The sequence below is a fragment of the Phaethon aethereus genome (assembly GCF_964289735.1).
Source record: "Phaethon aethereus genome assembly, chromosome: 3".
NCBI classification, from domain to species: domain Eukaryota; kingdom Metazoa; phylum Chordata; class Aves; order Phaethontiformes; family Phaethontidae; genus Phaethon; species Phaethon aethereus.
In genome coordinates, this window is record NC_138576.1 from 70,255,879 (window position 1) to 70,279,655 (window position 23,777).

The 23,777-nt window shown below is 40.3% G+C and overlaps 1 protein-coding gene across 1 annotated transcript in view; it reads right to left on the reverse strand.

Moving 5' to 3' along the window:
* The window catches only part of ARID1B (AT-rich interaction domain 1B), a 216,945-nt gene that overhangs the window by 2,602 nt on the left and 190,566 nt on the right, over positions 1-23,777 (reverse strand). Inside the window, exon 6 of the mRNA XM_081998546.1 lies at positions 1,688-1,773. Within this exon, the coding sequence (XP_081854672.1) occupies positions 1,688-1,773 (86 nt within the window). The remainder of the gene's footprint in view (positions 1-1,687; positions 1,774-23,777) is intronic.

A 23,777-nucleotide genomic window follows, 5' to 3' on the forward strand; every position in this document is an offset into this window, starting at 1 on the left:
TTATTAAAAGGTATCAAGGAAAGAAACAAAGCCCCCCAAAGCACTCAAGCCCCAGTACAGAAATGTTTTAACACAGCAGTTTTCAATTTCCTCATCAGCAACATTATTGAAAAGAAATTATGTAATTTGCTTATTTTTTACTTGAATTTAATTATTCTGTGTGCGCCTCATTTATCTCACATAGATCACAACTTACTATTGTCATTTATTTAAAGAAATTCTGCATCTGATGAACTCTTTATCGGTGAGCACCTACAAAAAGACATTTCTCCCATAAGCAGTCCCTTTTTCTCCCTAAATTCAGGTGGGAACAGAAAAGCCAATAGTTGTCTTCAACGTCACACCAGGTCTAAGACCATACAATAATCATACACATTGCAACAGACTTGCACAACATTCGTGCAGCATCTGAATGGATTGATAGCTTGTCTACAGAGATGTGAACTTATCAAGGTTCTGCTTAGTGTAGATATCCAGACAAGCAGTTGGCAGCAAGGTTTCTTCTGCACTAATTACATTCTTTTCCAAAAGTTCACCCTGCCTGGGTGTCCAGGTAATTGCAATTAAGGCAGGAATCTGGTAATTAGAAATTCAAGTGCCCTGCCAAGAACAATACACTTCCTCTTAACATGCTGCCCAAAGAACTAATTCACTTGGAAAGGACAGAAGCTGATGTGAAGTGGCAGAGTAGATGTTGATTAAGCAACAACCACAGAAATAAATTCCCTTCCCCCTAAAATCAAATTCATTACATCTCATTTAGACTCCTAGAAAGTGTTTTATTACCTTTGAAACACTTAAAATAAATGAGAACTCAAAATTTCAAGACCTCCAAACAGCAGCATTTTCTGCTCCCGAGCCTCAGAGCCCATCTGCTTAGCATTGCTGGAACATCTTTTTTTGAAGCTGAAAACACAATGCTGGTCATAGTCCCCTTCAATCTCCCACCAAAATGCTAACTTTGACTCAGCAATGCTCATGAGCATTATTCGGTAAATATCAAATGACTTGGTAACCTCTGAAATATGTTTAACACATTACAAAAAGCATACAGCAAAGCCACTCACAATTTACCACTCTCACTGGGTAGGAAAGATACTGTCCTCTAAATGCCAAATTTTTAAATGGTACTGTTAGCTAGAAACAAATGGTTATTTTTTACTCTCCCTACACGTTTCTTTCTATCTCACAGTTGTTCTTAACAATTCGGAATAACACCTCTATCACAAATCTTGAGCCTAGCCTCTTATGCTTTATACTACTTTTTTCTTTCAGGAAACACGAAAAGCCTTTTCCCACTGGGGATAAGAAAATTCTTATTGTGCATATATTGTGTACATGTGTGTGCGCACGCATATTTACATAAAGTGACACGAACACTGAGGTTTCTGTCCAAATCAAAGTCCTGGCATCGTGTGCCTGGCTTGAGACATAGCAGTGTCTATTCATTTTTACGTAGCTGAATAACTTGAAACTCAAAGTCAGAGGGCTCTGGGCTGATGCTGTTTAAAATTCCTTGAAAAAATGGGGTGGGGGAGGAGATTACTCTCTCTCTCTCTGAGTGAAGTATCTATACCAGGTCCATGTTCACGCTAGATGAGTCGAGGAAAGCGCTTTCCCCAGTACCGCACTCTGGTTCCCAAATAGCTTCTTTTGGATGACATCACTACCTCTTCTAACGAGCTACCCAGGCAGTATCAAAGGAGCTTCTGCTGCCTTGTCCCACGTTTCACCCACTGGAGGCTTCAATAAACTCCGGTCACTGGGATTGATCTAGGGATCAAAAACCACCACAAGCATTGCTCACATAATCCGGAACGCTCTTCACAAACGGAGCCTAGAGCAGCGCCGCAAAACGTATATAGAGCCCTGATGGAAAACTATGAAAAGGAAAGAATGCTTTGAAATTCTCAAGGTTTGTTGTTGGTTTGCTTCCATAAAGCACTAGAGGAGCAGTTCTGCCCCCACCTCCCGCCCCCAATGTTTTTAAGTCTAAAAAACTACTCCGTTCTCTCCTGACCTCTGTTTCCTATTGCCTTAGTGGGTTTCCAAGATTCCTTAGATCATACCCAGACATAACTACTAAAGGAACAAGCTGAGATCATCAAAACCTTATGACTGAAACACTGAAAACAAAATAAAATGTACAGTTTTTACCGCCCACCCCAGAAGTACATCAAGTGCACAGTAAGAAAATCCCACAGTAAGAAATTACCTCTCACACGCTGCAGCAAAGCCTCAGGAGCTAATAACACAAGAAATAAAACTGCTGTTTTGATTGATAGATCTGTTAAAGTTTCTTATCGCTTATTTCCAACAATGTCAGTCAAATACGTTTCATCTTTTATCAGTAACAAAATAAAGTTATTTTTGCCTTGGAATCTAAATTATAGATACTTACATGTAGAGAAATAGCACTAAGCCAAGCAACAATTGAGAACTAATCTTTTCCAATTGACCTACAACGTATTAAACAAAAAAATAACAAATATTATAAACTATCACTCTGTTCCTTCCTATAATTCATTTCAGCTGATCATAAGCAAGGTGTTTAGTTCAGGTATATTGGTTTTTGCTCTAAGTTAATCTTCCCATCTGTACTACTACAGGGATCTCTTACGGCACAGAAGAGTAAGCCAGAATTCTCTGACAGATAGGCATTTGCATCATGATGCAACACAGAAATTAACTGTATTCTGTGTTCCTGTAACACATGAATTTTACATGTGTTACACATGCATTTACACGTATTTACATGTTTATGTAAACATACACACATATACATGCAATACATATAATGATGACAAATCTTTTAATTGATAAAGCTGGATACTGAAAAATGGCTCCCTCTCAGCAATACTTTGCAGTTGTATAAGTGACTTATTTTCCTGGGCACGTTAAAATTTATTGTTCAAGGAGTATGAAAATCCTCTAAACTGCATGCTGATTTCATAGTTACAACACTCTGCAAGTCATCGGCTGCTTTGTATATGGCATAATAGTCACAATAGTGCTTTGCAGGGAATTTGGACTAGAAAAGACTGAAGAAGGTTAGTAGCCTTAGCGTCGTTTATTCACATGTACTTAGAAGCATATGAACAGCTGACTGCAAGTGCGCAGTTGGATAAGATCATTTCCCAGGGTGCTAACACTACCTGCAAACAAGCAAGGCTGGGCCCCATCCCCTTCCTAATTGCAGGGGTCCATCACAGCCCAGAGAGCAAGAGAAACTGTAAAAGGCCACAAATGCCAAAAACGGCAGAAGGATTTAGACCAAAAGGGGGGGGGGGGGGGGGGGGAAGGTATTGTCATGTCAGAAGTTACCAGATCCCAAGCAGACGCTGCGTGTGGGTCCACGCCTGCTGGAGGGACCCGTGGGGAGCAGCAGCCCCCCTGCCCCTTTCCATGACCGCTCTCTCCTTGCCTGTGCTGCTAGACTAGAACCACAGCTTATGCAATCTCAGACCTCGCTATTACTATGTTACCTCTCATCGGCTCTGCACGGATGTTAAAGACCCCAGCAGCGTGCCAAGTACCGGCTGTGCTTCCCAGCACTGGCTGCTGGCAGGGGTATCCCACCTCAAGAAGCAAAATTGCCTGGGTCTCTCTCTGGATGGGAAAAGGTACTTTTTTTACATTAAATATGTCATTACAAATTAAATCATGTAGAATAAACTTTCTCTTATAACTTCTTTAAAAATGGTTAATAAGGGATTTTTAAAAGTTAAATATTTCTATGTTAACACTCCATAAAACAATAACGTTAGAGCATTTTACTGCTTCTTTCTTTAAAGATGCACAGCTTTTCTGAGCGATGCATCCATTCAACTAATGGAAAGAAGCCAAGGTGCAACCAGAAGCACTCACATTTCGAAATTCAAGTGGTCATTTTACAAAAATTATATTAACCAGCACATAGCAATATAAATCGCTCTATAAAAGCAGCAAAACTGCCTTACAAACTGCTCCTTTAAAACTAACTTAAGAAAAAAACCAAATTAACGATGGGCTGCACAGCTGTAAAATAAGCTGCCAGTCCCTGACCTAAGATTATGAAAAGCAGCCATGAAGAAATTTTGGTGAATAGCAGAAAGAACAAGGTGACGATTATATCTGGTGAAGCAATCAGGCCCTGCAGACTCTACTTCAGCAGCCGAGTACTGCATCTGTCTCAAGCTGGCATCCTGCTCATGAGGCATGATATTCTAGACAAATCCGTTATCATTCAATAATAATGGCTCAAGAGCCAGTATTTTCTGGAAGGAAAAAAAAAAAAAAGGTACCACAATGGACAAGCAGCAGCCTCCCAGCAGTTACACAGGTTCAGGGACAAGTCGACCACACCGGAGATCCATTTCCTCCATTTTATAAAGGCTCAGCCGTAATACAGACAGATACCTTATTTTCCTCACTGCAAACTGGAAGTCCTTCCCAAAAACTATCCCACACACGCCTTCACGGAACAGACTCCAAATATTTCTCTAAACTGCAAGCAAAGGCTGGTGTAAATGCAAACAACAACAAAACGGGAAAATTAACTCGTCGCCTTCATTGTTTTCCACTAGGTAATTTTTTAAAAGAAGAAGATACAGTTTCTAATGACCTTCCCACCCAAAGGGTAAGAGCTTTGTCACTTGTGAGTTATTTGTATACTCTTGCTAATTGTATCACTACACTCCTCCAACCATTATGAATATTCATTTTATCTCACTTCTCTCTCTGTGCACTTATTAACTGTATAACACATATACTCAAGAGATTTTGCGTGTGTGTGTGTATATATATGTATATGTGCATGATTATTATTTATGTAAATCTATATCTGATCTCTGCCCATAAAACACACTGTTCAGCAGTGGTACCACAGCCCTTAGAAATGAGGTTTTAAAGGTCTGAACTGCAACTGAAATCGAAAAGGTTCTAAATCACCAAATATCACCTTAAATAAAAACAGTTCCTTTTACAATGATTTTTTTGGCAAGGGTATGAACTCACCAGGCATTTCTTACCATTTCTGTTGCTATTATTTACTGAACAGTAAACTGTGTTTTGTCTTATATATTTAAATTAAGAAAAGTAAACTGCCTAAAAGACCTCATCTTGTTGTATTTGCTTCTATCTGCTGCTACAGTTTTAAAGCACATTTCCCTTTATTTCACTTTTCCACAAGCCATAAAAAAACTCATTTCTAATTCATCCGTTCGTTCAGCTTAACCTCTCTTCTCAGCAATTAAAGCACTCTGCGCATCCCTCATCTATCACACAGCCAGCTAAATAATGCATTGCGTCCTCCGCTCATCTTTTATCATCCCAAATGACAGGTATTAGCATATCTCCCCAGTCAATTACAGTGCAGCGGAATAATCACAGCATAATTGGGCGAAAGCCACTCTAATCACCAACCCTGCAAACTCGCAGAATAAAAACTGAGTGGCAGTTCAGACAGGCCTTGCTCTTGTCCGTGACTCCAGCCAACAAGCTTGGCAGGTCTCCATTTCCTTCTGCCTTTTCAAACTTATTTTTCAGGGCTGAACTTCTCAGCACATCCACACACAACTCGTTTCGTTTTTCTTAAAGAAAGACCACGCGCTTTGATAAAAATTACCCAAAGACTGTTTGCTAACAAATGTAAGGCTGGAACACAGCACGGCTGTTTTCTGCCCTTCAGATCATCCATCGGGGCTCTGCTTTACAGACTAGCTTTGACAGATGGGTTGGTTGCTCGAGGTAGAAAGTTTTACATTTCATGTTAGAGCAAGCAGAGTTTCTTTTCCTTTAAGTATAAAGGATTTATGAGATCTAACACAGCTAGGTACTGCCTTAGATGGTACTGCTTACTGCAGACATTAGCCTTCTGTTTTTCAACACTAGAGAGATGCCCACAAAGCGTAATTTTTATTTGCTGTCTGTTTAACACATCTAGATTAAAATCCTACATATATATATTTGAACATAAAACAAACGTCTCATTTGTTAAGCAAAGAAACACCACGTAAATTAACATCAGGTTGCTGTCTCCTGTGCTCAATCCGAGCAAATGTGAGTTTTAACAGAAATTCTCCATGGCCATTACACCAACCTAAGAGCAACAGGCTCCTCGATGGGTGCTCTTACAGCAGCTCTCAAACTGGTGGTGCAGGATTAATCTCAGGTCAGCTATCTGCTCCGAGACCTCCTTGCTCTGGGATTTGGAGAGGTGCTCCAATGGAGGAGCTGCCCGTGGACGGTGGGACCGTCCCAGGCCTACATGGGCTCCTGGGATCTGCTTACCCTACGGGGCAGGCGTGCGTCAGCTCTGCGCAGTCTGGGATTTTCTCACCAGCACGAAGTTCAGGACATGAAAAGTGCCCTGGGAAATCAGGATATGCATTTAAAAGAAAATTTTTGACAATACTACTTCAGCACAGTTGAAATTTTCAGGTGTATTACAAACATGGGGAAAGTCTTCTGAAATCCAACAGGCAAATTATCTTCTTTGAAATTCTAAGTGAGCTGTACTAAATTTGTGCTGCCGTCATCACTGGTAGCAGACTCTGGTTGTGCGTATTTAGATGACTTCTTGGTCATTTACCAGTGTAGCCCCAAAGAGAGAATGAAATTCTACTAGAGAAGAAGGGCAATTAGACTTGTAACCAGGCCACCAGTGTAGTGCATTCCTGCTGTTTGTATAGGATTATGCATAACCACAAGTTCTACCTGCTCTAAGGTTAAATAGCATAAAATGAGGAAAATTAAAAGACTTTCTGGAAGCAAAGTTTAGGCAATTTATGTACCTTTTCAGTCTAAAAAGAAAGGGTTGCTTTCACCTCCTTGTACTAAATGGTTGAGACTTTACGCATTATTTTAGCTAGAACACATCATCATTTAAAAACAGCTTTTAATGTTTTATCTTCTTCCTAACCTCTTCTCCCCAATAACTGCTTTCTCTAAAGCACTTTCAAATTTCTATGTCAGTGTAATTCCTTTGTTGTCAATGGAATTACACCAAATACATTTAATCAGTGGTGATCTTCCCTTCCTTGCTTCCCAAAATGGAGCTGAACAAGACATGGACTTTTTTTTTTTTTTTAATTATTTTTAAATTCATCTTAGATTGTGTCTCATCATACAGCTCTGTGTGCCAGCACTGTCCTGTACTGTGCAACTACATGAACCATTTCATATTAAATCACTGTTGCGAAGCCAGGGAGGGAATAACAAAAGCTTGTATATTTGTAGGACAAAGACAAATACTTCTCTTACCCCATGTCTTCCATAAGACCTGTGCTACAGATCTACACCTTCCTTCCACACACAAGCTGCTGCAGCTACAGCACATGTGAGAAGGGGAGAGCGAGGCTCGAGCCTGTTTGACACTGGAAATGTGGTGGAGGATCTGTGTTCCCCCCCTCGCCCCCCCCATGGAGCCCAGTGTCCACAAAGATGTGGCAATTATTCAGCTTTCCATGCTGCTTCTTTCTTCTGTGCCACTGAGGAGTTTCCCAGGGCCAAAGCCCGTCTCCTCCGCTAAGTGCCTGAGAGCGAAAGGCATACCAACTGTATCCTTCCAGCTCCTTTCATTTTAAGTCATTTCTCATCCTCACTTCTGCCTTAAAAAAAAAAAAAGTATAGAGTAGCTATACTAATAAAATTCTCACTGTTTTTAATATCCCGGTGTTACTCTGTTGCATCGCCTTCCAAGCCTGCTTACTTCATACAGATAAATGGGGGACTCTTTCCAAATTCCAACTTATTACCCCTTATAGTGTCAGGTACTGTGCTACTCTCAACAGATTCACTGAAAATGATATGACTTGGGGAAAAGCCAATCAACAGGAAAAAAAAAGCGCCATTAAAAATTGGCTTTAAATCTTGGCTTTGAGTTGATAGAAAGCCTTAAAAAGAAAAAAGAAATTAATTTCTCTCTCGAGATCGCTGATTTCACTCCTCCTGTTCTGTATAAATCCCAGCAAACTGAATGAAAGCCAGTCAGCTAGGTCGTAACAGGTAATGTTGGAAAAAACCACTAAGTAGATGCTGTTACAGGAAGCTTTATAAAGCCCTACAGACATTGCTTTTCTTTCTGCAGTGTATTTAGTGCTCCTAAGTGTTCAATAGCTATTGAGAAGAGGTTTTTTCATTTCTGCAATATAAGGGAAGCATAGCGTCGCTGCACAAGCCTCGCCAACACTGCCCTTCACATCGCCCTGCGTGAAGAAATGCATCTCCTCTGCTTTTGTTCCTCCTTTTCATCCTTCTGTTCTCCTCAACACCAACATCCAGCTTTACAAAATTAACACCTTCTCTGTGAAGAAGCAGGCTAAGACCAAATTCAGTTTTGCAGAGTATGCAAGTCTCCCTAATTTCTCAATGGGTAAATCTGGAAAAGCCAAAAAGTGAAGGACTTGGCAGCCTGTGATCGGAAGTCTTCCCAGGAACTGGTGAGGTATTTTGAGGTGCAAGCAGCCTTGTTAATTTGCTTTACCTACAGGGACCAAGGGCTTTTACAGCCTGATTCCAACAGACCTGGCTGAGGCAGGTTAGGGCTGTTCCACCTGTCTAGTGTACCACTTTGCTGCTTTTACAGAAAAGTCATGGCAAGAGAATGTAAACTTGCACCCAGCTGCTCAAACACAAATTAAATCTATGTTTTAAAATTACGATCCGTGATTGTCTGGACTACTGCAGTACAATTCCGTCTGTTACAAGTTTCTGGTAAGTAGCTAGGGGTAGCAACACCTTGTGCAGTAACATCTGTCAAAGGACCTCTTGGTAGGCACCTAGTCTAAAGAATGCAAAGGTGATCCTTAAAACCCCACAACTCCAATTCTACAACATTATGTTATACTGTGACTGATCTCAGCTGACCCAAGGAAGCAAATAAAAAGCAGGCTCATCACACGGTGTCATCAAAACCTCTGAGTTCTATGTATCACCTACTCAATGCCACATCCAGACACATACTGTAGTTCATATTTTTTGCAAAAAGGAAAATTAATAACAACATCCAAAATCATGTGCAAATAAGCAATCTCCATAGGGAATATGAAAAGCTCTGCAAACAGTTCCTGTTAAGACAAGGTCCCAGAACTTCAGACAGAAGGAGAACATGCTATAGAAACGCCCCCACCAACATCCAGAATGAAAAACAGCTTCAAAAGAAATTTCCAAATCGACATGATTTGGAACAACTGAATTTCAGAAACAACATTTTCTTTTATCCAAGACCACAATTCTGTAAGCAACAAATGGATCAAGTTCCACCAAGATTTCCTAGAGACGCAGCATTTTAATGCCTTCAAGCTGCATGCAAATTTCTATCCAGAAAGGGAATTTGTGTTGAGGTTTGGAAATTTCAACTGTGACATGCTGCAGCTGCCTTGCACATTATGAGACACATTCTCATACTCTTGGACAATGCCTGTCTGCCAAACTGCAAAAACAGAGAGACATAAACTATACAACATCGCAGTCAGAAAAAAAAGCATGGGAAAAAAATAGCGCATGTATCACCACGCTCAGCTCTACAGCAACGATGGAGAATTCTGTAAATTAGACTTTGCTTCTCTGGGTAGTGGACAGTACCGCAGTGTTTGAATGCAACAGAACCGTCTGCAGAAAAGGCACACAAGATAAATCCAAGAACTGATGGGAAGATGTATTCTCTGGAGTAAGCGGTTAGTAAGGAACCATAACCTATGGCTCAAAGTAGAACTTAAAGACTGTTAAAGTGCACGGATTTGCAAAGTTTAGTTACAGAGCAATTCTCTCCTGGGTGTAAACTCTTCATGCCCTCACTAGGTACAGTCCTAGAGAAACAGACAGAAATACAGTCCCTTCCTTCACAACTGCAATGGATTACGTTTAACAAGTTAGGCAGCAGTACCCCTTCATAACTGAACTTTTATCATTATTGTACTACTGTAATTTATTTGAACGTCAGGTTCGCATTTGTTTTGTAGAGCTTGAGGAATGTTAAAATACTGACATTTTTATTAAAATACTTTTCTTCTATTCCAACAGATCTTACAGCCCTAACACTTATTTATCTTTTTCAAGAACGCTCTAATAGTGTAATAATTATGACCTATGTTCAATTGACTTGACGACTAATGAGCCTTCTGTAACCCAAGTAAAAATCCCATAAGCTTTGATAAATTGCATAGATTTAACGCCGTAGCAACACTCAGTCACTACTTTTCCAGAGTGAAACAGAAGCACCGAGACAAAGCTGGGAGGATAAATGTCTTTCCTGGAATGTTTTTTTCCCATTGCAATTAAACAAATGTTCCTTCTCCTTCTTTCTTGGGGGGTGGGGGTAGAGCAGGGAAAAGACGGCATTATGTTCCAGCCCCAAAATCCTCAAATACGAGAAGAAGGTTGGAAACAAGAGGAACGTCTTTTAATTTAAAAGACTTCCTACACTAGCTGGATTCTACCATTAACGGGAACGATGCCTCATTTTTTCCATGGATCTTTCAGCACAACCACACCTATGACATGTGGATACAAGTGTCTCCAAAGTAACAGTGTTTTCCATCCAAGCGAAAATACAGTTGTTTTGAGATCTTATTAGAAAATAGAATATTCTGCATTTTAGTTATTGCTTGGAAGATTGTAAGAAAAACATACGTGGTCTCAAAATTGGCATTAAGAGTTCCCTTTATCACAAGAATTACTCTAAATATATGGAAAACAATCAGTTCTACAAATAACTTTTCTCATTCCCTTTCTATACGTGCATGAACGAAAGCAGACACATGTGGTTATTACATTTCTTAGTATACATATGAGATCAAGGAAATGACACAATCTTTGGTTGTCCAAGACTTCCAAAATCCACATTATTAAATAACTTACTTCATCTTAAAGACAGGTTAGCAAAATTTCCATTGTTTTCTTCTATAAACAATGTTAAAGAAAGGGGATGAATCAATAAAGTAACTGAGTTCAGAGAATGGTCACAAAGAGTGTTCCCTCTAAATGGAATTACTAAAACCAGCTTATGATTCTCTCCCTGAAAAATATTCCCAAACCTGGATAATGTCCGAATAGTATTTTGGAATCAGACACCTGCTCATCACACTTACGATTTCCTTGCAGACTGGTACCAGGTATCAACAAGCTTTTTTTTGGTCAGGGATGATGATATACAACTACAGACCAAAAATGCTAACATAGAACCTCTTTAAAACAGCTTCTGTTTTAAAATATTGCCTTCTTTCTGATTTGCAATATCATATGTATATAAGAATAGAAACCATCTGTAATCCCTTTAATAATAATTCCTTGATGTCAATTTACTAGGAAAATATGAATGCGAATTACTATAAAGTATTTTGAAACCCAGAAACACTACGTTCTGATTTGGAATATACTTCAAATATCAAACTAACATTCTAAATTAACTTTAAAAAATTGTCTTTCCATTGTTGCAGAACTCAAAAATGGGAGCTTTTCTCCTTTGCTATGGCAGGTGCCAACTTTGGGAGGGAGTCGTACACCAGGAGCTTGCGCAGCCCTTCTAAAAACTCTGAAGACTGGCACCTGCAATACTCCTAAATTTATCATGCTCTTCCTTATAGCTCGGCAGTGACACATAAGCAAGAAAGAGAGCTCTGGGCAGTCTACGGTGACAGTTTCAGGCTTATTTTATTTTCACTGAGGAGTTTAATATTACTACTATCCATACAGCTGGTATGTACAAAATAGACCCAGGGTATCGCAAGTCTTTGATTTTGTTGCTTCCAACTGAGAATGTACAGCTCTACAGGTATGCAGCCAGAACTTTAGATACATAAGCGTTTTGCAAGATCATCTCAATGCAAACACGAAAATTCAGAGTGTATGCATAAAGAAATCTGAAAATTGACAGAAAACTAACTTTTCCACATACATCTCCTAGCACAAACTTTAGCGTACAGTGGGGAGCCATGACTTTGAAATACCAACAGATAACACTGCATTCGAACCGTATTTCCTGTTATTTAGGGGTGCCTCTTGCTATTGTTTTGTTTCTTTTAAATAATAAAATGACAAGGGGACAAAACCAATTATAGAAACAAGGCAACCTGCTCTTAAACTGATTAACCTACTTGTCAAAATGGTCATATTCACTTTTACAGAACATCTTTCCAGCAAACAAAATCCACTCTCTTCTAGGCCAAGTGTCATATACAAGTGTACATATGCAAATATGTACAGTTCAACCTACTGACTGGTGTTTGATCCATTTACACAGTCGAGTGGCTCACTCAAACTCTCTGCACTTTGAGGTTCCATGTCCCAGAATGTACTGAGCTTGCTGGCATTTGGAAAGTTAAATTTAGAAAAACGTATTACTTCACAGTTCTTTCCTCTAAGTTACTAAAATATTTAGGTGTAAGATATTCTACATCTAGATAAGGGGATAAATCAAAGATCAAGACAATGAACTTCCATTCAACACCAGCCCTCTCTGCACCTTTCATCTCTTTATCAAAACATGGAGAAGAGATGAGCCTTGAGGGAAGCAAGCCCTGGAGTGAGACAGTCTGAGTCTGCTGAAGTATGCAAGGAGACCGCGCTACGATGATCACATGTATTTGAGTGTAGCAAAAACCATCTTTCACTTCTAAATTTGAACATGCTGAACTCAAATAACTTTGCAGAGCAAAATTGGAAGTGCAAGACTAAAATAAGAAGAGACAATTTTAACCAGGAGAAAGATCTGGAAGTCTGTCCAGACCTCAAAGGCTTTTTTTACCTTAAAGATGTACCAGTGGAAAAAACAGAAGGCTAACCCTTCTCCTCTACTGAAGCACAGCAATCATCCGGGCTTCACCGAAAGTCCTTTTCAGATTTCGCACGCTGTGGCCCCCAGTTCTGGGGAGACTTCAGGCTGCACATAACTCCACATTTGAAAAAACTCTCTAATTGAGGACTGTTGACATATTTAAGGTAAAGCAGGAGCATGCTGCCCAGTGTGGCAGCCTGGCCTCCAGAGAGCTGTGACACCCAGCCCGCAGAGTGCACTCGGAAAAGCCAGCGCTCCTCCGGGGGTAAGGGTAATGCTGCAGTTTATCACATAATAACTGGCATGCTCATGGTATAAAGGTAAGCCACCCGACACCCCGGCCAACACCACGAAGCGACAGGCATCCTTGGGATGGTTGTTTTTTATGTGTGTGCACATTTGGGATTCGAAATTTGTATTTTATCAGATGTAGCAGAAGGATGGCCTTTGCCAGAACATGACGGAAGAGTATGTATGGAATGCAATCTCCAAATTACAATGCCTGTCATAGCTTACATCTATACTTACTTTACATCAGAGTAAAATACCATAAACTAATCTCCAAATCTTAGTGAGCAATGCTCTTTGGTAAAACATGTATTTGCAGTAAAGATCAACACAGAGAAACTGTGGCAATAGTTGCAGCAGTGGGGATAAAAAAAAAAAGGGGAACCACCTGACACCATATAAACTCTTGTGTGTAATCACCTGTAATTATTTCACAAGGTAAACTAGTATTTTAGGAATTCCTGCAAAAAGAATGCATTATGTACTTTTGAAACGTTTCTCTTCTGGACTGAAGGTTTGATTCTGCCTGGTGGCCTGCAGGAAGCGGCAGTGAGCGAAAGGGAACCCCTGTGGCCTCACTGGGGCTTTTTGAAAATTGTAACCACTCTTCACCCAACTCCCTGTATTTTAAGGCAAAATAAACAGGGTTTAACTCTCAAATGCAGACAGGACATAGTCCTCTTTTTCCCTTTTAACACAGGATTTCTTTGTTTAAGTGAAACCATTTGTTTCAAATCTGATGGAGATATGATCGGAGCACATTACCCACACACAGCCTCTCTCCAGTAACCCCAAAATGCTACAAGCACCGTCCAAGCGTATTCAAGTCCTAGCTTGATCCCACTGAAATCAAACCTGTGGTGTAGCAAAACTATTTTGCCATCAGATCTGATGGCAACGGGCCCTCGCAGACAGCTCTGCCGCCGATGCGTGAGCTGGGGCTGCCCTGCACTGCCCTGCTCGCTTGCCATGGAGCACCATCTTGCTTCTCTGCACAGGCTCACCAAACTCAGAGATTATTTTCAGTCCATCTCTCACTTGCCGTGAGAAAAGGGTCTCAGAAATGAAGCCTAAGAGCCCACTAGTTACTTCAAATAAGGCCAACTCCCTGGTAAAGCTAATGGAAGAGTCCTGAAACAAGTAATTTACAATTAAACAGTTTTGCACATCTCAAACAGCAACTGGACCTGTGCATTTGTGTACACATATGCCTAAATAATGCGGTTCACGCTACATTTTTATTCCTGTATTTCAACTTCAAAATTCTGACCACTGCTCTGGCACAAAAACTGAATGCACCAAGGCCCAGAAAGTGCTCAAGCATCTACAGTTAGTACCACTCTTCTCCGGAGAGGAGCACCACGGCCCCACCGAGCTCCTCTGCTGTCCTTCCCAAACACTTCTGCCCCGAACACAATAACCCTAAGAGCAAGGACACTATTAATTGCATCTGCCATTACAGTTGCCCAATGGCCCAAAACGGGCTGATCAGATGTTGTGGAAGAGCCTTTTCTGGCTGCAGTTTACAGGACCCTTGAATTCTGCCTGCCTGCCTCCCACCCAGTCACCAGCACGTCCCAGACAACGGCTGTAAATACTTCTTGCTATCACGGAGGGCTAAAAGACTGTAATTCAGGATTTTAAAAAGGTATATTACAAGTTACACTGTAAAATATGGAGAAGGTACAACACAGCCTAAGGTCTAGAGGTACTGTTGGAACTGACTGCCTGTGCAACGGCGGCTGTTTTGCTGTAAAATAGCTGAAGAAATGAAACGACGGCTAGATTATTTTTTTTTTTTAAACACAAATTTAGGATGAGATGGAATTACAATAAATGGTGTATCTTAATAATTAAGAAAAAAATATACTTTCTATCAGAGAAAATGTGTACACCAGAACACCCCAGTGGGTGATCACGTGCAACTCGGACCTTCTCCCGACTGCGGCGGGGCCCCGTCGACACCTGGCTGACAGGAGGGAAGGCGGGTGGTTGGAGGTGAGCAAAAAATCCTGAGAAGCTCTTTGTAGACATTACGGGAAGATTTAAAGCACAGGTAAATGGTATGAACCACCTCATGAAAAAATTACAAGATCTGCAATTATCCCTGCTTTCAAGCCATGCAAAAATCCTGCCAAAAAAGAGGAGAAACAACCCTAAATATAGATCTCTAAGAAATAAAATTAAACATATATTTAAGTACACAGCTCTGTGTATATATACATTTTACATTTCTCTGTGTGTGTAAAAATACAGTTTTGAGTATTTTAATAGAAGCAAGCACAAATTGATTTAAATTAATCTCTGAACATACTGGAGAGCCAGCACAGTAATTAACTGGGTTATTTATTAATTATTATAACCATACCAACTGTCCTTTCTCTCCAGCTCTCCAATAAAAACAATTAATCTCTAATCCACTACAGCTGCAGAAACTTTTATAAAACCTTACATAAGGTAATAAAATAGCTCCAGTTTTAGGTCTGCAGGATCCATTTCTGGCCTTCAATCATTCGTGTCAGATTATAATCTCCAGTGAAGGGTTTGATGTTATTTCAACAATCCAATACCTCACTGGCACGTGTGAGCACACAAAAAGATTTTTTTTAAATTACACAGTAATATAGTCTGAATAGGAGACCCATCACTGAACAAGCCAAATCCGCATGAAGGAGAAAGACTGAAAGAGCAGGGGGAGGGCTGTGGTGTAGCAAGCCATATCGGAAAAATGAAAACAGAACTGAAGAAGGGAGAAGGATCACAGAAATGTACCTTAATTGAAAAGGTTTCTCGTAATATCTGCTGGCAATTTCTTTTCATCTATGCAACTAGTTCCCTGTTATTCTAGTGCAGTCAGTAACTGGTGTGGGCATAAAATAGAGAATTCCTAATTGTTTAGGTCAATGCAGGATATAAACCACAACTGAAATGTGTCTCCATGCGCTGAATTCAGCAATGATTATTGTAATCCAATTGCTCACATAGCATACTTCGACGGCTGAGGTGGCAGGCATGGGAAATGCGAAGCAAAAATACGTTGATTCACATTGCTGCCTACCAAATTTACTTTTGTTTTGCTAGTATATTGTTAAACCCTTTTTTGTGCTTCATTGGAAGACACACATTTTGAAGACGGTTAGTCATCAAGTTCTTCACTTTGTTTTTTGGTGTAAAATGCTAATGATTTGCACACCCTGACACCTGCTGATTTCATGCCCTGACTTTTCCCGTCAAAGCCCCTTCTCGGCTCTCCACACAAGGAAGTCTCATTTATCAAAATTCTGTTAGCGTAAGGGGAAGGGCTATGCTGAGCTGAGCCATGGCCTTCATTAAACATGCAGAACATAAACTGCTGACACTAAGCACAGTCAACTTGCAGCATGGCAGAGAAGGGGCGGCGGTGGGGGGGGGGAAGAGCAATGAGATAGAAGGAATGGTGCGATGGTGAGATGGGAATAAAAGCCACAGTTTTGCAAACCATTTAAGTCGCACTGGAGTCAGTGAGATTTAATCACAGACCTGAAGTTAAGCATGTGCTTAACTTTGCCAAACAGAAATAGATCACTAAATTATGAATGGAACAATCTATTTCTGTTCCCAGGAACATGGACACTTTGTTCTCCAAACCATTCCCTCAGGGAATGAAAAAAGTGAGGGGGGAAAATGGTAACAAAATTGGAGAAAACAATCCCTTCTTCAACTCAAAATACTAGTCCAGATAACGGAACTATAAGCTATTTTTAATATAACAAGATTAAAAAAATTGGTATCCATGGTTTAGGTTCCAGGAGAGAGAAAAGAGATTTTCAACAGGGTACCTAATTTCAACAGGGTACCAAAGGTGGGTGCTCTGAACAGGAAGAAAGAAAAATTTGTAAATTTGGAAGAGGCAAGCATGAAAACAGTAATGCATTGAAAATTGACATTGGGGTTGAGAGGGAACAAAGTGGCTTTTTAAATTCTCACTTCAGTTACTGTTCTTGATTTTTCCCCCCCTTTAATTCTCAAAGATAGCTGTGTAATGCTGCCTACAATAGAAACTTGAATCTAATAGGCACGAAGCAGAAGGTATGTAGCATTTTCCTCTGATCACAAGGAACAAGCACTTAGCTGTAAGAGAGATCCACAATGAGTCACTGCAGGGAGGAATCAAATGCATCACAGGTACATGCAAGCCTTTTTTATGATTATTGTACCAACTGAAAACACATTATTACTTACAGCCCTAGGAAAAAAATATCCATTTTAAACCTCCTAGTCCTATAAAAATATATAATATCCCAATCGTATACGCCTGCATTCATGCAGTTCTAGCTGAGGCTAAGGCAGATGCAAGGAGGGCTGGGGAAGGAAGGTCAACATTTCCTCTGTAAGCTTTTTTTGGTATTTATAAATAAGCTACGATAATCATTCCAAGTTGAAACTGTCTCAATACAAAAATGAATGACTTTCCATCAACTTTCAAACAGCAGGTAAAAGCTATTTTAATATCAATTATCTGAAAAATAATATCATATTAACATTTTCTGATACTTTTGACACCTCTTAAAATAGTTCTTCAAAGTTAACCTGGAATTAGAAGTATCATAAAATTAATGGCTGGATTCTGCTACCCTTTCCCATACTGAATATCATCATATTCCAGAAAGAAAGAATTTAGCTCTGATCAACCAGCTCTTAGCATAATACTAATTGTTCTTCAATCTTCCAGGGCTCTGTGTACATGTAGCCTAGACAGAAGAGAGCAGAAAGTAGACACACGTTTGTGGCAATGGGGCATGCACATTGATCATTCCCCAGAAGTAATTTCTGTAGGGTTTTGGGTTTTTTTTAAACAAACGTTGTATATATTTAACAGAAATCAATAAGCTGCTTTCATAGTGAAAAAGCTCTAATAGTGGGGTTTTTTTCCTAACATCACCTATAAAATAGAACAGGATGGTGCAATTCTTCTATCTTCTCTTTGGACTTGTAAATGGTGCAGTATTTTCGGCTTTTTTAGCTTTATTCTGGTCAACAAGACGCTGCAGCCTGCCATATAAAGCTGCATACCACATGGCACCATTCAACAGTATATCTAGGTCAGCTTGCATTTTTAATGTGCTCCATTAGCTTTCCCTTGTTCACTGTACCAAGTTTGAACTTCTCACTCTCAAACCTCTGTATAACTAAGCCAGGCAACACACATGATCCTAAGAGTATCGGGATCATCTTCAACATTTGTTCCACCAAAGACACCAGTTCTAACGCTAATTAATTTCCTTAATTTCATGCCATTTCCAAGTCCAGCCCCAAATTTCTCCAAGATCCTTAAAAGAGTTTATTTAAAATAAAATGAGAAAGCTTTAGCTAACGTAACTCCTTCCCTCAGTACTATTTGAGGCAGCTTAACAACTTTGACCTTGGCAGTGTTCTGCACACACCACAGCTAAAAAACGACGAGTTAATAAGCATATAAACAGCCATACCTACATTACTGTAAAGCTTTTGCATGCAATCATATGTGCTATAATGATATTTAGTTACTTAGATGCGACAAAAGCCAGTTCCACATGATTCACTTCATTGCTTGCTTTCCTAAACAGCAGTTAACACATTTCTCAAAACACATTTATTAATTTTTAAATTAGTGTGTATTCTATCTACTCTTCCTGCAGGTATTTCTAAGGTGTACATCCCTCCATTGGAGCACAGACCTTGCACAAGGACTGGAGCTGTAAAACCACTGTAGATATAGCTTACATTTACAAGGTAATCGGTACATCAGTTCTGACACACGGAATAACACTGTGACGAAGTTTCACAGGAGGCTCGGGGAGATTCAAATAGATCTTGATAAAGAGGGGAAAAAAATCAGGTGGTGGAATGCAAACAGACAGTCACATTAAATTGAAGGGTACAAATGATGCTTATTTTCCTTCAGATTAAAATGTTAAGGCAAGTTTTACTACAGAGACTGTAAATCCATCTGCTTACTACTTCAGGTAGTAATAAGGATTCTGTAGTAAAATCATAAAACCCATAGAAAGATTATTGCACTAGAAATATATCACAACTGTTTACATGCATTTATATTAAACAACTTAAAGCAGTGCAACAGTATGAAAATCATGCCAAAACTATCTGTGATCTTGATCTTCCTATATAAGAAAAATATTAAAACCCACCATAATTAATTGTCCAACAACAAAATCAAAGAAATGACCTTGAAAAACAAGATTTCCAAGTGTCATTCTAATCCAGTAAAATTATCCAGCAAAAGCCCAATACACTAGAAAACTGTCTCATAAGAAGAAATTCTTAAGAAACTAATAGTGGAATAATTGAAGCTACAAAGTTACAAAACTATGTTTCTTGTAAAAAGCCCAAGATTCTGCATTATTGTCATTGTTTCTTCCTCTCTGAAATCCATGGCATGCCAACAGTCCTTTTTTGAGCAAAGCACAGCTCCGAAGTGCGATACACCCCTGACCTTGTGTCAGGAAAAAAAGGGGAGATGAAAACCTAAACTACATCTGTCTACCACATAACTTTCTCACGTTCCTCTTTGTAATTTCTGTGCTTCAGACTGAGCGTTATTTTTAACAAGCCGACTATGCAATCAGGGGAAGCAGCCACAGAGCAAAAATCTGGATCTTTTTCTATACCTGTATTTCATGCTGTTAAAGAAGCATGCTATACAAAAGAAGCAAACAAATGAACAGTAGTTTAAAAAAATATTTGTGGTTTCTTTGTTGTTGTTTTTTTAAGTGGCAATACGGATCGGAGCATGCTTCCTGTAGCAAGGTGGGGTTAGTTGCTGGAGGGAGTAGTTCTGGTCCCTCCAGTTGTGCAATCAGGTAGAATTCACAGAAGAAAAAGAGATCTGGTCTAACCTGCTCTCCTAATCAAGAAGGAACAGCAAACTATTTGCAAATACTCTGTCCTGCCCTCTTCCCACCCCCAAACAAAGAGACCACCTGCCTCAACGTTTATTTAAAGTGTGCAGGTATTTACAAGAAAACATTGTGTTCCGCTTTTTTAGGTGACTTCTTGGTAAATCTGATACTCCCTCAAAGTTCACACCGGCAGTATAAATCACAGGGGCCACACAGAACTGTAAAGGACCTGCCATATCAGGTCCACCTGGGCGGCTCAAAGTTGCAGCAGTTAATTTCAACAAAGGGGCAACCAAATTCAGCATAGAACTGACTGAATAGGGATACTTACAACGAGAAAAGCAAAACTAGTTGCCAAGCCTTCTTAGTTACAGCATCGCTTCAGCAAAAACCTAACAGTTGCCTTGAATCACATACGCATCTGTTCCTGAAAGCTGCACACCGGTTTCTGCCCCCGGTACTCCCAGAAAGGTGGTGGGAGCTTTAAGCTTGTATCCAAACCCGAAGCGTGGCCTCGTCTATACCCTGGTAATGTAAAACTGTGCAGTTTTGGAGACGAAGGCTGTTCACCATGTTTATGTATGTCCATAAAGTAGAGATGGTGTAGGAAGAAAGGTAGCAGTTCACACGTTTTTAGCGCTCATCCCAGTGGATTGCGGGGCACTGGGCAAACCATGGGACAGCAAGGTTCAGGGGTGCTGAGGAGGGCACGATGCTCCCCAGGCATGCTCACACCAGCTTGCCACAGCGCGCTCCGGAGCTTTGTAAAACAAGTGTTACCACGTCCCCATGCAGACTGCCTAAGTCTAACCCTGAGGCCATCGGTATTTATTCTGCAAGCATCGTGAAATGTTTCTCGCTGAAAAGGAGCATTAAACATGTATTTATTGCTAGTTTGTGTCACTGGCAGGAGAAGAAACAAGGGAATATCCAAGAGAGCCTGACATGCTGTACCCGCACAGGGACGCTGTCACAGGAGACAGTTCCTTCCTAAAGCCTTGCCTTGCCTTGTCTCTTCCCCGAGACTACAGTCCAGGAGCGTGGGCTATAGGGCCCAAGAGGGAAAGAACGAGCTGTTACTACGCCATTTATCCAGCGGGCCTTGACATTCTCTCATCTGGGCATTCTCAGCTAACGTAAGACTCCCCTCCCTCTTCTATGTACCATTTCATCTTTTCTTCTTCATGCAGGATTGTTTTGGAATTGTCCAGATCCACCTCTACTGCACAAGGAGGCATCAGGACCTCTAAGAAGCCCTCACTTTTTTCCATCTTCCCACAGGGCTGCTTTAAAACCCTCTCTATATGGGAAGCAGGAGTGAGCTGTGAGGAGCTGGGCACCACAACAAGCAGATGATTGATTTTGATGGGGTACAGCACTCTTGTTCTGATTCAACCCTCCGTACTCAAGGTGGTTAGATACACTCCTCTACAGCCCACAGCGCTCACGACAAAGCTGGACCACAGCCGGGACAATGGATGGAGAGGAACTTATAGCTCTAAATTCCTCAGTGTGCCTCTTAATTTCTGTAAAACTAATGGGGGAAAAAAACCACAACCACAGAGATATTTATTGAGACTAAACTTACCAGCCACTAAGAACTACTGGTGACATAGATGAAATTCCTAAAACTTGATCACAATTGCTTGGTTTTGCATGTTCTTGGATAGTCCCGAATAACACAGAAGTAATAAGCATAGCTCCAGGCAGAAACATGTTCAAGTTGCTGCTACTTAGTCATAACTATTTCAAAACACTTTGACACGTAACTTTAAGGGGTCCCTAAGAATATTGTAAGAGCACCATCTTCCCTGCTATAACGCCATTCTCTACTCTTAGAAAACAGCCAGTGCAGAGGGCACTGAGAATAGTGCCCTTCAGCAATCCTAAAACACAGCTTTTAAAACGACTCAAAGAAAGAAGGTTGGAACATCCTTTTAGTCATCTGAACACCTCAGGTGAAACAACTCCACAAAAACAACAACAGAACTGGAGAAATGTGCAATCCTAACTCTGCACTGAGTAGCGAAACAGAAGTTACTGGAGGCTAATACGAATACCTTTTTTTTTCCTAAGCTGAAACAAATGCAAAAACTTATTTACAACCCCTAGTTTCCTAAGTCAACAGTGCACAGACAGATGTAAATGAGGACTCATTTCTCTATATTTTCCCATATACTAAGCATGCACATAGACACTCCAAGTGTCAACATATCAAGACAGAGATAATTCAGACACTTGAAAACATCCTCTTCTGGAAAGGATTAATTGGCTTTAAAACAATTTAATTTGGCTTTGAAGATGCAACTTTTATTAGCAACCACCAGATGGCAGAAGCAGAGGCTGCTTAGAGTCTTCAACAAAAGAAAACGGTCTTAAACAAGGCGTGCATTAAAAGAAAACCATTTTTAATGTCTACTTTTTCTTCTCCTTCAATGGCTTCTTTTCTCCTTCTTTCCAAGAAGTGAGTACTATTTTGTTGCAATCAAGCTAACACAAATAATAATTAAAAAAAGAAAGTATCTCTTGAGAGCACATTTTCTCAGTTTTCTCAAATGGCATCTCTACTCCATCTCGTAGCTCAAGGCTTCTGTATTACAGATACCACTAGAACAACAGTTTCCTTCTAGATTTGCACAGTCATAACTCACAGTCAGCCACCAAATGTATTCTCTTCGGTGTCCTACGCTTCAAACCAGGAAGCTGACATGTAGCTACACTGTGTAGCTGAATTTTCCCTCAGGATTTGAACTTCTGGTATCTGGGACCGTGAAAAGAAGTGGACTACAGAAGATGCACCGTGATGTGACAAGTGTTGCAATAAAGCAGTGTTCGCAAGGTGAACAAAAGCAAAAAACAAACAAACAAAACACACACAAAAAACCCCACCAAAAAACCCAAACAAAACAACAACAAACAAACCTCAAGTAGCATGTTTGGGAGGAAAAAAGGTATTTTAGTCTTAAGCACATTTGATTCTTAAAACCATGTATCCTGTAGCAGAGAAAGAGCATTAAAAAAATGCATCCCAGTAGCACACACTTTGAAAGACCTAAGAATAGACTCTCTCAGCAACTCCCAGAGTCACTGAATTACGAAGACGAGGTCATCACTTTATGCTGTGTCACAAAACAAAAATACGGCTAGTTCCACGAACAATGCTGAAAGCTCCACCACAGAGACACAGCCACATCACAAACACCACCCTTGCTGCATTTCTTTAATAGAGCTGTGTCTCCATTATGCTGATTTCTCAATCAAAGAGAAAGCTTTTCTCCTGTGTTTGTCTTCTGCAAAGGAAACGTAAAATCACTCCTGCAGTGAACACATCCATCGGGAATGAGAGTCTCTTTCCTCAACCCCAGCAGCACAGTCCCAGAAACAAACAGGCGAAGCTCGCTCCTACTTCAAGACAGCGTGAGATGCGGTTGCGTAGTTAATTCTGCCTCTGTACATTAGCAAACACGCCACTTGCAAAATATGAAAGGCTTTCTTCCCTGCCCCGTTTTTAAATGACACCTGCAAATCACTAATCCAGTTGCCATTTATTTCCATATGTCAAATTACAATCTCAACTTGAGCAAAGCGACATAATAGTAATGATTAAGCCAATTACATCACAACACAGCTTAAAACGACACACAATGGAAGGATTAAAGCTCACTACCAAATAAGAGAGTCCTGTTCTTGGTGGAGCTCCCCCACTGTGGGAACATAAGTGTCTCTTTTCCTGTTGCACAAAGTTGCATGTAGCTGCTGGACTGCCATTAACAAACTTATTTATATTAATGCTGCACTAAGCTGGGATCACTGCACCTCGGCATTAGCTGCGGTAGGCGGGCTCTGCGGCCATCTCT